This window comes from Mercenaria mercenaria, chromosome 5 (genome assembly GCF_021730395.1).
Source record: "Mercenaria mercenaria strain notata chromosome 5, MADL_Memer_1, whole genome shotgun sequence".
NCBI classification, from domain to species: Eukaryota; Metazoa; Mollusca; class Bivalvia; order Venerida; family Veneridae; genus Mercenaria; species Mercenaria mercenaria.
Window position 1 is genome coordinate 11,569,222 of NC_069365.1, and position 13,176 is coordinate 11,582,397.

The following is a 13,176-nucleotide window of genomic DNA, read 5'->3' on the forward strand; positions in this document are numbered from 1 at the left end:
CATGCAATTAGTTGAGATGTGTACTTCCGTCTCCCACATTGGAATGACGCCATACTTTCAGTGCATGTCCCCTGGATGTGCTGTTGTACTTTGGCATATTGTTAGGTTAACAAGTGGACAATTAGTGGGAGTATTAGGGTTCGAATTGAAGTCATGACAGTCAAAAAAATGACTGCGCCAGTTATATGGAGCTATGGTAATTAAAACGTTTACGCACTATGCCTAGTAGCAAAAATGTTACAAAAAATGTATGACCAAATTACACAAAGATAGTGAATTAAAGTCATATATTTCCCATTACACAATACACAGTAGGCCACTTTCCACAGCAAAGATTTACGTTAATTTTGAACAGACCTTGTACACTTTTTACATGCCCGTTTTGAAAAAACAAATATGTGATGGTGCACGCCCCTGTCTGTGTTATTTCTTGTTTGGGGCGTAACTTAGTAGCGATTCAAGGTATTGAGTTTAATTGTTGCATATAGGTAGGTGGTGACAAGACAACCTGCAGCACACATGAACTAGGTCTGTAGGTTTAAGGTCAAGGTCACAATTTGAACTCAAAATCAAAATTGACTATAACTTTTCTTGTCTGTAGGATAACTTAATAACCATTATGTTGTTCTGTTATGCTTATAATCCTGCATTTACTGATTATAACTGCATATATACCATCTGTATGACCAACATTATCAGCAGCATTTATTGGGATATTTACCTTGAAAGGATCAATGGTTTTGGTTGGTTTATTACTAATATTTCAGTTTCCAATACAGCCATTTACTACTCCAGGTTTATATTGTGAATAATTTTGTATGTTATGGGTGGATGGAAATACACAACTAAAATGGATTACGATATTTCATATTTTATGACTAAATTATTATAATGATGGCGGAGTCAAAAGTAGTTATTATTGGGCACTTAAATATGTTTTGAAATATATGAAAAGTAGTAACTGCTTAGGGAAGAAGGGATATAAAAGGCAGAAAACTTTATACATGATATGACAGATATTGGCGTGTGCTCTTGAATACGGCTTCATAGATCTGAGATTATATAGCATTTACTTGAAAATGAAATCAAATAGCTATTGTAACTGTGGTTAAAGTGAAAAACGATTTTCTCAAAAGACATGTCAATATGTAAAGATGAAATACTGAGATATGACCCAGCTGTTGTGTTTTGTATTTGAATATTCATATGTAAGAAACATGTTGTCTGATTAGTTAAGTGATGGTTTTTACTGTTGTTTGCTGCAGGATCGTCAATTACGGAAGCCATCACCTCCAGTTCCGTACAGGATAGCTAAGGCTTTGGATCCGTGTATCTATAGAAACGTAGAACTGGATATCTGGGAAGAAGAGAAAAGGGGTAGGTGACCATCTTCAATCCATGTAATTATTTGTGTTTTGTGTATTAAGGATTTGCAAATTAATTTCGGAGATTAAACTAAAACTGTTTACTTTCAGCTGACACTGAAATTTAGAGCTATGGCTATTTGGATTTCTTTTTTTATAATAAAAATTTCATAAAGGATGAATTTTACTGAACCAATTTTGGAGATTAAACTAAAAAGTGTTTGCTTTCATCTGACTTGTCTGATGAACTAAAATTTAGAGGTACGGCTATTTGAATTTCATTTTTTATCATAAAAGTTTCAATAAAGGCTGAATTTTACTGAAACAATTTTGAAAATTACTACATAATTTAATTCATTAAGTTTGGACTTCAGATAAATATTTGTAATTTATATAGGTCCAATTCATATGATTTTAGGGTATTATTTAATTTAATTATCATTTTCCTGTAACCTTTACCTGCATTTAAAACGATCACTAACATACCTCATTATGAATGATTTTTTTGCATGATAATTTCTATTGAAATACTTGTGATTTTCTATCCCAAAATGGCTTGAAGGTAGTGAATTTTGTTATTTAATCAAATGCACATAATTTGCATCAAAGATTGTAATCAAGTGGGTTACTGTTAGTGAAAGGTGAAAGCAATACTTACTTTACATGCAAAGTAGAAAGTAATGAAGAAATTTTCTTTTATATATTATGCTCTTTGCATGCAAGACTTTCTTTGAAATGTCTGTAAGAGATACACCTCTCCAGTGTTTCATTTAAATAATCAAAGTATAAAATGAACAGTCCAAAAATGATTTATTACATTTTTAAATTAATATTTTTTTCCTAAAATAGACGGTGACTTGAAATGGTGATATTATCATTAAATAAAACCTTTGTTGGGATTTATATCACAAGAGTGCATCAGAAAGACAATGATTCTGTTCAAAAGAAAATCACTGTTTATGATACATTATTTTATATATAAAGCAATATTTAGGCTTACTACTTACAACATAAACATTTGCCTTTTTATGCCCCCGAAGGGAGGCATATAGTTTTTGAACCGTCTGTCAGTCTGTCGGCCTGTCCGCAGTTTTCGTGTCCGGTCCATATCTTTGTCATCAATGGATGGATTTTCAAATAACTTGGCATGAATGTGTACCACAGTAAGGCGACGTGTCGCGCGCAAGACCCAGGTCTGTAGCTCAAAGGTCAAGGTCACACTTAGACGTTAAAGGATAGTGCATTGATGGGCGTGTCCGGGCCATATCTTTGTCATCGATGGATGGATTTTCAAATAACTTGGCATGAATGTGTACCACAGTAAGACGACGTGTCGTGCGCAAGACCCAGGTGTCCGCAATTTTCGTGTCCGGTCCATATCTTTGTCAACGATGGATGGATTTTCAAATAACTTGGCGTGAATGTGTACCACAGCAAGACGACGTGTCGCGCGCAAGACCCAGGTCCGTAGCTCAAAGGTCAAGGTCACACTTAGACATTAAAGGATAGTGCATTGATGGGCGTGTCCGGTCCATGTCTTTGTCATTGATGGATGGATTTTCAAATAACTTGGCATGAATGTGTACCACAGTAAGACGACGTGTCGCGCGCAAGACCCAGGTCCGTAGCTCAAAGGTCAAGGTCACACTTAGACATTAAAGGATAGTGCATTGATGGGCGTGTCCGGTCCATATCTTTGTCATCGATGGATGGATTTTCAAATAACTTGGCATAAATGTGTACCACAGTAAGACGACGTGTCGCGCGCAAGACCCAGGTCCGTAGCTCAAAGGTCAAGGTCACACTTAGACGTTAAAGGATAGTGCATTGATGGGCGTGTCCGGCCCATATCTTTGTCATCGATGGATGGATTTTCAAATAACTTGGCATGAATGTGTACCACAGTAAGACGACATGTCGTGCGCAAGACCCAGGTTCGTAGCTCAAAGATCAAGGTCACACTTAGACGTTAAAGGATAGTGCATTGATGGGCGTGTCCGGTCCATATCTTTGTCATCGATGGATGGATTTTCAAATAACTTGGCATGAATGTGTACCACAGTAAGACGACATGTCACACGCAAGACCCAGGTCCGTAGCTCAAAGGTCAAGGTCACACTTAGACGTTAAAGGTCATTTTTCATGATAGTGCATTGATGGGCATGTCCGGTCCATATCTTTGTCATTCATGCATGGATTTTAAAATAACTATGCATGAATATGTGACACAGTAAGACGACGTGTCGCGTGCAAGACCCAGCTCCGTAGGTCAAAGGTCCTAAACTCTAACATCGGCCATAACTATTCATTCAAAGTGCCATCGGGGGCATGTGTCATCCTATGGAGACAGCTCTTGTTTGTGCTGTTTCCACTTTCATTGTGCCCCAAAGACTTTTAAGGCTCTGACCAAATAATTTGAAGTGTGATTTTGTTGCATTTTAATGTCACACTTTAAGTTTTCTTCATTGAATAGGAAGACAAAAATGGGATGTCTTAGTCTATCGAATAACATACTTAATTAATACATATATCGCTCACTCATATTACAATTCCTAGATACTGGAAACAAGCTTTGGAACCTCAAAATTTTGTCTTAATCTTTTTGAAAAATTGCCACTGGATCCCATTTTCAATAAAAAAAACCCAACTGAATCATTGTAATCAAGATATACAAAAAACAAGTTTATTTGATAAATCAGATTATAGTAGTTGAATATAAGGTTAATAACAAATGTGTTTTTTTTTATAATGGCCCTATAATAGATCTATGGATAGAATCCCTTTTTTTAAGTGGTGAAACAATTTCAGAGCTGACTATGGGTGGAGCTGACTATAGGCGCTCAAATTTCACAACATTTCTACATTTTAAGTCTCTGTGATATTGCATTAACTTGGATCCATCAAATGTGAATATATCTGATATGGGAAAAACATACTATTGCAATTAATATATAGAGGATATTTGTTTGTTTCAGTGAAATATCAATTTTATTTCACAAGTGAGCATCAAAAACTGATAATGACATTTTTTGGTGCTCACGAGTAAAATAAAATTGATATTTCACTGACACAAACAAATTTTCTTTTTATTTCATGTGTAAAACTCTACTTTTGTTGCGTAATTTATAAAATGTCGAAAATCGCAGGAAATTTAACGACGTCATCGTCATTATGGTCCCCGGTATTCATAACGCTCGGTATACAATTTGACTTCAATCGCGACGGAGGACCGAAAGTAGTTCGGCAAAAACAGTAAAAAATAAAAATGATAATCTACTGTTTCAAAACTGTGGATTATCACTTTTATTTCACTGAGATAACTCTATAATTTGCTGGAAAACATAAAATAAATTGAAATGAATGTCTAATAGCAGATTAATGCAGTGTAATTATCAGCATTGTGTAGTAATCAATGTAATCTTTTCAACAATCTACAGAACACAAGTACATGCGGTTTCTTTAAAATGAATGCAGACAAAAAACTACTTGTGTGTAATGATGACTTTTGGGACATTTTTTTTTAAAAGATTTTCTAAAATAATTATTATTGTAAACTTGAGATACTTGACTGACTGAAGGTATAGTACAGGTATTCTCTCTGGATTTTATACCGTATGGTTTAAATGGTTTAATAATATGGTTTAATAAAAGAATCAGTGAAAGTGTTCTAAATATTTGATTTGGCAATTCCAGTTTTATAAGGCACTCTTTACTACTGTTACAAACTTTAACAAAATTCTTTTTTGTTATTCTTTTGTGTTAATCCTCTTTGCCTCTCATCTTGCCCAAATTTTTCACATAAGATATAATAAACTTGCAGAGGCATTTAAGGTAGTATTACATTACCTGACTAAATATATTTTATGGTAATTAGTTGCAGTTGTCCTGGGAAATTGGTAAAATGATTATTTACACGATTTGGTTGCAATACCTTAGTGACACATTATCATAAACTTTCTAACTTTATGAAGCTATTTATTGGTTAAAATGTTTTAAAAGAATTCTCAGCATCAAAAAGGGAGGCATTTTAGGAGAAATTAAATCACCAGATCAATATCAACATAGTGCAGGTACAAATATATTTAAAGCCAGACTGTATCTTACGGGGGATTTTAAGTTTGAAAAAAAAAACATGAAGAAATCACACTTGCAATTGGAGTCCGATTAAACTTATTTCATATTTAGTTTCAAAAAGAAATAAACCTTACACAAATCTTATGTAGAAAGTATTTATTTCGAAGTGTTGAATGATTTTACAAAAGGAACATTTACGTGTTTGACTTTCAATCATGTATTTGTTTTAAAAGTGTATTCTAAATGTATTTTGTCTCCCCCATAGGTGAGACATACATGTATTGTTTTTGCCTTTGCCGTTTGTCTATACATCCATCTGTTCGTCCACATTAAGCTTGTCTGGCTTTTCTAAATGCTTCCTACTTTTTCCTACTTTTTGATGAAAACTTCCTACTTCTCCTACTTTTGCTTGACATAAAAAGGACAAAAAAAACCAGCCTTTACAATAGTTACATTTGCAGATTTTGGACTCTTGATGTGTTGCTGGCAATTTCTGGAGCCATTTGATGCCTCCTGCAATACATTGCCTCATATCAAGGTACCTAAAATCCTACCAAACCATATGGGTACACTAATTCAAGCACAGAAACTGCCAATCAAAACATCATTCTGGGATCATCATTTGGTTGCCAATGTACAGGCCTGGATTCAGGGCTGGCCCGAGAAGTGGCCTATACTCATCAAAGATTTTTTGTTTCAGTTTAGCTATCTAATCACCATACTATTTTTCTGACTTTCATATTGCATACTTTATCTATAGTACAAAATAAACAACAAGTTGTTCAGGTTACTGCAATAATTATTGTACAACATTAATTAAAAAGGAAATTTTCTTAACATAGAATGTAAGTTAGTTTTATTTACATTCATAAAAAGACTCATAGAAAAAATATCCTTTCCGGTTATATAATCTATCTTATTATATAGGCAGAACTGATTTATACTCAATAGATATCATTCATCATACAAATGTTGGCTATGTAATTAGCAAAATAAAAGAAAATCATTACAAATTTTGTTCTCCCTACAGTGCAGAGGGGGTACTGTATATGTTTCATGCTGGTGTTTTTGTATTGACAGCTTAATAATAGATCAATGAATCAAGTGCTAGACAGAACACTGACATAATGAAGTACTCTTAAAGAACAATATGTGACAGGATTTATTTAAGCCTAGTTGTAATGAATGGCGGGGATATGAATATTTCTATTCCTGGATTGATAATCTTAAGCAGTGTCCCTTTTTCAGCAATTTTTGTTGAGCCAACTAGCTCGACATAATTGTCACAGTGGTGGTTCCGTTCATGTGTGCGGCCATCTGAGTTTGTTTGGGCTGTAACTTATTGATGGATCAAGGGATTTTTAAAGTACAAAATAAACAACTTAAGTTGTTCAGTTACTGCAATAAATATTTTACAACATTAATATGGCCTTCGTGATATATCCTTACACATAAGAAGAAAAACTAGGGTTATTCTACGATAAACAACACTTGGGAACCTATTATTTCTTAGATAAAGTAACAGAATGCTGAATATAATCAATTATTATTCTTAGGGCTGAATTTCAGACTTCTAACATAGATCAGTACACATCTAGTTGCTGCATAAATCTGTCATAGAAATTACAGACTCTGCCTTATCCAACTTTTAGGTTTTAATGCTAGTTAATTACTTCCATCATATAGTTCAAAATTAGAGATGTTTTTATCCTTTTTTCAGAGCAAATCAAAGAGTCTCCCGAATATAGAGAACGGTTTGCACCAGGAGATAAATGTCAGGTTAGTTCTTCTCTTACAAATAAAACCAAGGGGAGTTTCTGGAATGCTTCCTTAAGATTAAATTTTGTAAGGATGTGTAGATTACTGCCTTTAAAAAGAATAGGGAAGATTGTTAGCCTGTCAACAACTTTTTATTGAGGATAAATTTGAGAATTTGAATTGTGGTAGATATTTCATGTATACAGCAGGGTTTTCTTTGACGCACATTTTTGTGCGTTTTAGCACACTGATTTTCAAAATGACCCTCAAAATAATTCCGAACGCGTCATTGTTGACGCAACTCAACTACCGGTCGAAATTACGACAACACGAATTTTCGTACCCAATATTGTAAATAAGTACCAATACGCGCATAGGTACGAAGTAGTAAAGGTAGACTGCGTTCTAGGTTTAATTATCGGCTCGATATCGACGTCTCTTTATACGGTAACCATTCAACAAAATGGTGAATCTACAAAAGATTGACTGTGACTCAATGCAGACTTTGAGCGCTGGTATAAATTACAGACTCCAGTACATACCGGATTAACTAAATTTGAACGAAAATATCTTAAAAGTATATATTTTGTAACCGTGGCGATACTAACCCAAACCTTTAGTCAGTATTTTATGCATATTGTACACTAAATGCATGCAGACATGCAAAAATATGCATATTTTTGCCGTGCGCTACAATTGATAATCATTTTCGGGCATGCGCAGAAGACCGCTCCAAGTCTGCAATGAGTTACATCGCAAAAGATTACGTTTTTCTTGTCATCTGCACGGAGGAAAACCTTGTTAAAAGGTCCTCGACTGAAAATGTAAACATTCATATATCCCTATATATTATTTGTCATCACTTCGAAATGAAATGCTGGCCATGTACCAAAGATTCAAAACAATCCTTTTGTATCGGGCTGTGAAAAATTTTGCAGCGCAACACTTAGGCAAAAATTCTTCACGAAACTTGTTAAAAGCAGATGCACTCAGAAGGTTGCAATTACTGTCTGATTTCAAAAAAGTGTAAAAAATTAATTTGTTGATGTACTAGTATTTCTTTTTGTTCTTTAGTAATCTTTACAGTACATTGCAAGCTAATTTATGATAAACACACTGTTTTCTTTTGGATTTTTAATATAGATTTCAATACCATTTTTTAAGTGACCCCTTGAAATTGAAAATGACCCCCAAAGTCAAACATGAAGGGGTCATAATGACCCCCTATCAAAATTTCTGAAGGAAAACCCTGATACAGATTTAATTTTTATCTGTAGGATTTTATCACATCAACTTTGTGGCAAAGGGCCAGAATACATCAAACTTTCTGGAGAACCATTTGACCTAGGACCTTCAAACTTAATAAGATAATAGGGCTAACCAAGTAGATTTTAGGGTCTTTTGATCAAAGGTCAAGATCACTGGAGCCTGGACATGGAAAACCATTCCCAATCATTAACTTAAGAACCACTGAACTTAGAATATTGAAACTTAAAGGATGATTGCACATGCATGGTAAATGACACCTGTTGAATTTGTGATCACTTGATTTAAGGTCAAGGTCACAGGGGTCAAAACATGGAAAATAATTTCAGATTTATAACTTGACAACCATTTGACCCAGAACCTTCATACTTTATAGGGTGATAGGACTTACAGAGTAGATGACCCATCTAGTTTTTGGGGCTACTTGATCAAAGGTCAGGGTCACAGGGCGAGACAATGGAAATCCATTTCCGATCCATAACTTGACAACCACTTGACCGAGAACATTGAAACATACTGGGATGATTAGACATGCCTAGTAAATGACCTCTATTGATCTTGGGGCCATTCTTTCAGAGGTCAAGATCACAGGGGCCTGAACATGGAAAACATTTTCTGATCAGTATCTTGTGAATCACTAGACCCAGAATGCTGAAACTTCATTGGATGATTTAACTTACTTAAACATTTTATGGTTTATGACAGAAACTTTAGTTCCCTGTAATTTGACAAAAATGAAATTGACTCCATAACTCTTTTTAGCTCACCATGAGCCAAAGGCTCAGGCTCATGGTGAGCTTTTGTGACTGCTCAGTGTCCGTCGTGTGTGTTGCGTTGTGTGTTGTCCGTCGTCCGTCCGTCAACATTTTCTAAAAAAAATCTTCTTGAAAACCACTGAGCAAAATTACACCAAACTTCACAGGAATGATCCATGATTGGTCCCCTTTCAAAATTTTTCAAAGAATTTAATTCCATGAAGAACTCTGGTTGCCATGGCAACCAAAAGGAAAAACTTTAAAAATCTTCTTGTTCAAAACTGCAAGGCATAGAGCCTTTATATTCATATATATCATCTTATGGTCCTCTATGAAGATTGCTCAAATTGTGCCCCTGGCGTGAAAAGAGGCCCCGCCCTTGGGGTCACAAGTTTTACATAAACTTATATAGGAAAAAACTTAAAAAATCTTCTTGTCTAAAACCACAAGACCTAGGCCTTTGATATTTTGTATGTTGCATTGCCTTGTGGTCCTCTACCAAAATTATTCAATATATCATCTTATGGTCCTCTATGAAGATTGCTCAAATTGTGCCCCTGGGATGAAAAAAGGCCCTGCCCCAGGATGTCTCATGTTTTACATAGACTTATATAGGAAAAAATCTTTAAAAATCTTCTTGCCTGAAACTGCAAGGCCTAGGCTTTTGCTATTTGGTATGTTGCCTTTCCTAATGTTTCTCTACCAAAATTGTTCAAATAATGTCCTTGGGGTGAAAAGAGGCCGTGCCCTGGGGTATCAAGTTTAACATAGGCTTATATAGGGAAAAAAAATAAAGATCTTTTTGTGTTAAAGTTCAAGGCCTAGGCCTTTAGTATTTGGTATGTAGCATTGCCTGGTGGATCTGTAGCAAATTTTTTCAAATTATGCCCCTGGGGTGAGAAGAGGCCCCGCCCTGGGGGTTTATTTGTTATAATTATGAGTTATACAGGAAAAAATACTTCAAAAATTTTCAGATCATATTTCCTAGACTGTTTAATTATAATTACCTGATGACCCCAAGGGATTTGGGATCAGTTGACTGTGACCTTGACCTACTGACCTACTTTCTTGATTTTTAAGATACAGCCTTCAAATTTGGATGACATGTACAGTTTTACACACCAGTCTTAAAACTGACTTTCAGTTACCAGGAATGTGACCTACTGACCTACCTTCTTAATATTTTAACATCAGCTTGCCATTTGAAACGTGGCTCGTATTACTCAGGTGAGCAATCCAGGGTCATGATGACCCTCTTGTATAAATATATATAAAATTATCTCCCTTACTGGACATAAAAGGTGCAGTGAATATGTCAGCTTTTTAAGTGGGGTTATGAATCACATTTAGTGATAGCTCTAGTTTGATATGAAATATTAAGTTGTAATTGTAATAGTATATATCTTAATGGAGTAGATAATAGTAATGAAATTGATTGAAAAAAAAAAATCAATTTCATGGTCAAGTGACTATCTGGTATTCTTTTTTATCACAAAGATAATCAAATGAATTTTTTTCACTGTTGTGGATAAAACATGCTACTATTTGAGACATGCTGGTTCAATGAATCTAAATTGAGATCTGTCAGTTATAAGTTCATGAATGCATTTTGTGGATAAATGAATTGAAATTGATCAGTATTCATAATTTCTTGTATTGAATGCTATGCTGCACGGGTGAATGCCAGGCATAATTACGCTGAATTAAAAGATGCATCTTATCCTAATTTAACATTTCAATAGTCAGCTATGGATGTTTTAATGTCTTGATAAAATCAAAGACATTAAAGATATCTCTGTACTAAGCTGGAACTCATTTAAATAACAATAATAAAGCTTTGACACCTTACACTTTCAATTGAGAGCCATTGAAAAAGTATATTTCTTTTGATTCTATAAGCGTGCAAACACCCAACCCCCATGGAAATTTAAGGCACCTCTACACTACAGCCTACTGCAGTCCTTCCTCCCTCCCTCACAAGCTTAAGGTGGAATGCGCCTAATTTGAAGTTATTGGGTTTCATTTCAACATTTTGATTAATATGAAATTCAGCATATTCCTCATAGACTGCGGTTTTTACTTTTTTGATATTTCTGTAACTTTTTTCTCTGCAAACGTTCAAAAACTACCATTGACGTTCATTTTTGATGGACCGCGATTTCACGTCCATCAGACGATTTTTATAAATTGTTCTGTTCATTCTATAAACATTGATTTGCTTGTTACTCATCATAGTTTCATTTAAAAATGTCTTTAAAATGGTGTATAATTCATTGAGATCATTTTAACGTAAATGTCGATATTTACATTCAAGTGACGTGAGAGCGACAAAATGACGTTGAGTTTCGAAAAAAAAAATTGCTTTAATCTTGTCTCATGTAAAACCCAAACGATAGAAGGACTTCGGACACTATCATATGCTTCTAGCCTACATTTCAAATGCAAATTTCTCCTTAAGTATTTAAACAATACCCAAAGCGTTTCGAGTCAGTGATAAACCAATGTATTAGTTAATTTATTACAGCAGAAACTGATTTGTATCTGTTCCTATCAAGATGTTTTTCTTATTTTATCTGGGCCAGGGTATATTTTGTTGAAAAAATAAAATGTTTAAATTTCCGTGAAAATATAATGTCATCACTTTACGGAAGTTTTAAATATTTTAATTCCAGTCGAAAAAAGTGACAAAATCTGTTTATTTAAGGAAAAAATAACATTTTAAGATTAAAATCCTATAAATAAATAAAAAAGGGAACGATATTTTTCCAAACAACCTGTACTTGATTTATCTATACACTGTTCATAATGTAAAGTTATTGACGCATTACATTGTGTGAATAGGTATACATGTATAAGTGACCGGTCAGTTTTATTACAGTGGTTCAGGTAGTTATTTAAGTACATGTACATGTCTGTATAGCTCTGTTATAAGTGATGGCAGCTATTTGTGTGATGTATAACATTAATAATGAGAAAAGTCAGTAATCTTATCAAGGCCGTAGGGTGGGATTTTGTTTAGGATAAGTACCAGTGGCACACATAATATTTGAGCCGCGCCATGAGAAAACCAACATAGTGCAATTGCCACCAGCATTGATCGATCCTGACCAGCCTGCACATCTGCGCAGTCTAGTCAGGATCAATGCTGTGCGCTAACGGTTTGTCTTATTCCAATAGACTTTGAAAGCAAACAGCATGGATCCTGACCAGACTACGCAGATGCTCAGGCTGGTCTGGATCCATGCTGGTCGCAAAGCCACTATGTTGGTTTTCTCATAGCACGGCTCATTTCGCTTAAACATGTAATAAAAATGTATCCGAAATGACAGTTCTATCTGAGGCTTGCCTAAGGAAGCTGGATCGGAAAAAGTTAAATCCGGATAAGTCTGACAACAACCCATCTATAGATAATGTTGTCTATTCAGGGCTGAAGTTGTGGGCAAAACATATTCGAAAAGTTGAAGCAGGTCGCTGCTTAAAAGTTCCACCTAAAACTCGGCTGGACCGTTTAGTTCGTGTTCGCGTCTAGCCGTATTTGTATATGCCATCTGCATGGAAAGCGACTTGACACATCACTTTCGTGGCATCACACTGAATGTGAAACCGTCACTGATATGACCTGCCAAGAAGCTACTGTTCTTGACCTATGCATCACAGGCATATCAATGCCAAGCTTTATTTCTGTTGGATAAACTATAGTCAGGATCAGATAAAATGCTGTGCACATATTGCCCCTTTTTTTGTTGTGTTTAGGCCTAGTCCGCCGCAAAGAAAATCTTCAATTCAGTTTTTACTGAAGGAAGAACATGAAGTGATGAATGCTTGTCACATGTAGTATGTGTCTAAAAGAAATAAATATAAATGCACAGAAAAAGATGAAGAAATAAAGAAATGAAAAATATATAAAAAATACAAAAAAAAATAAAAAATAATAAAAACAAAATGGAAAACAAATTACA

The 13,176-nt window shown here is 34.8% G+C and overlaps 1 protein-coding gene across 2 annotated transcripts in view; it reads left to right on the forward strand.

The window, feature by feature from the left end:
* The window catches only part of LOC123556454 (OTU domain-containing protein 4-like), a 104,349-nt gene that overhangs the window by 46,254 nt on the left and 44,919 nt on the right, over positions 1–13,176 (forward strand). For both annotated transcript variants that reach the window (XM_053542675.1, XM_053542674.1), the window contains exons 9-10: positions 1,266–1,377; positions 7,159–7,217. In XM_053542675.1, the coding sequence (XP_053398650.1) occupies positions 1,266–1,377; positions 7,159–7,217 (171 nt within the window). The remainder of the gene's footprint in view (positions 1–1,265; positions 1,378–7,158; positions 7,218–13,176) is intronic.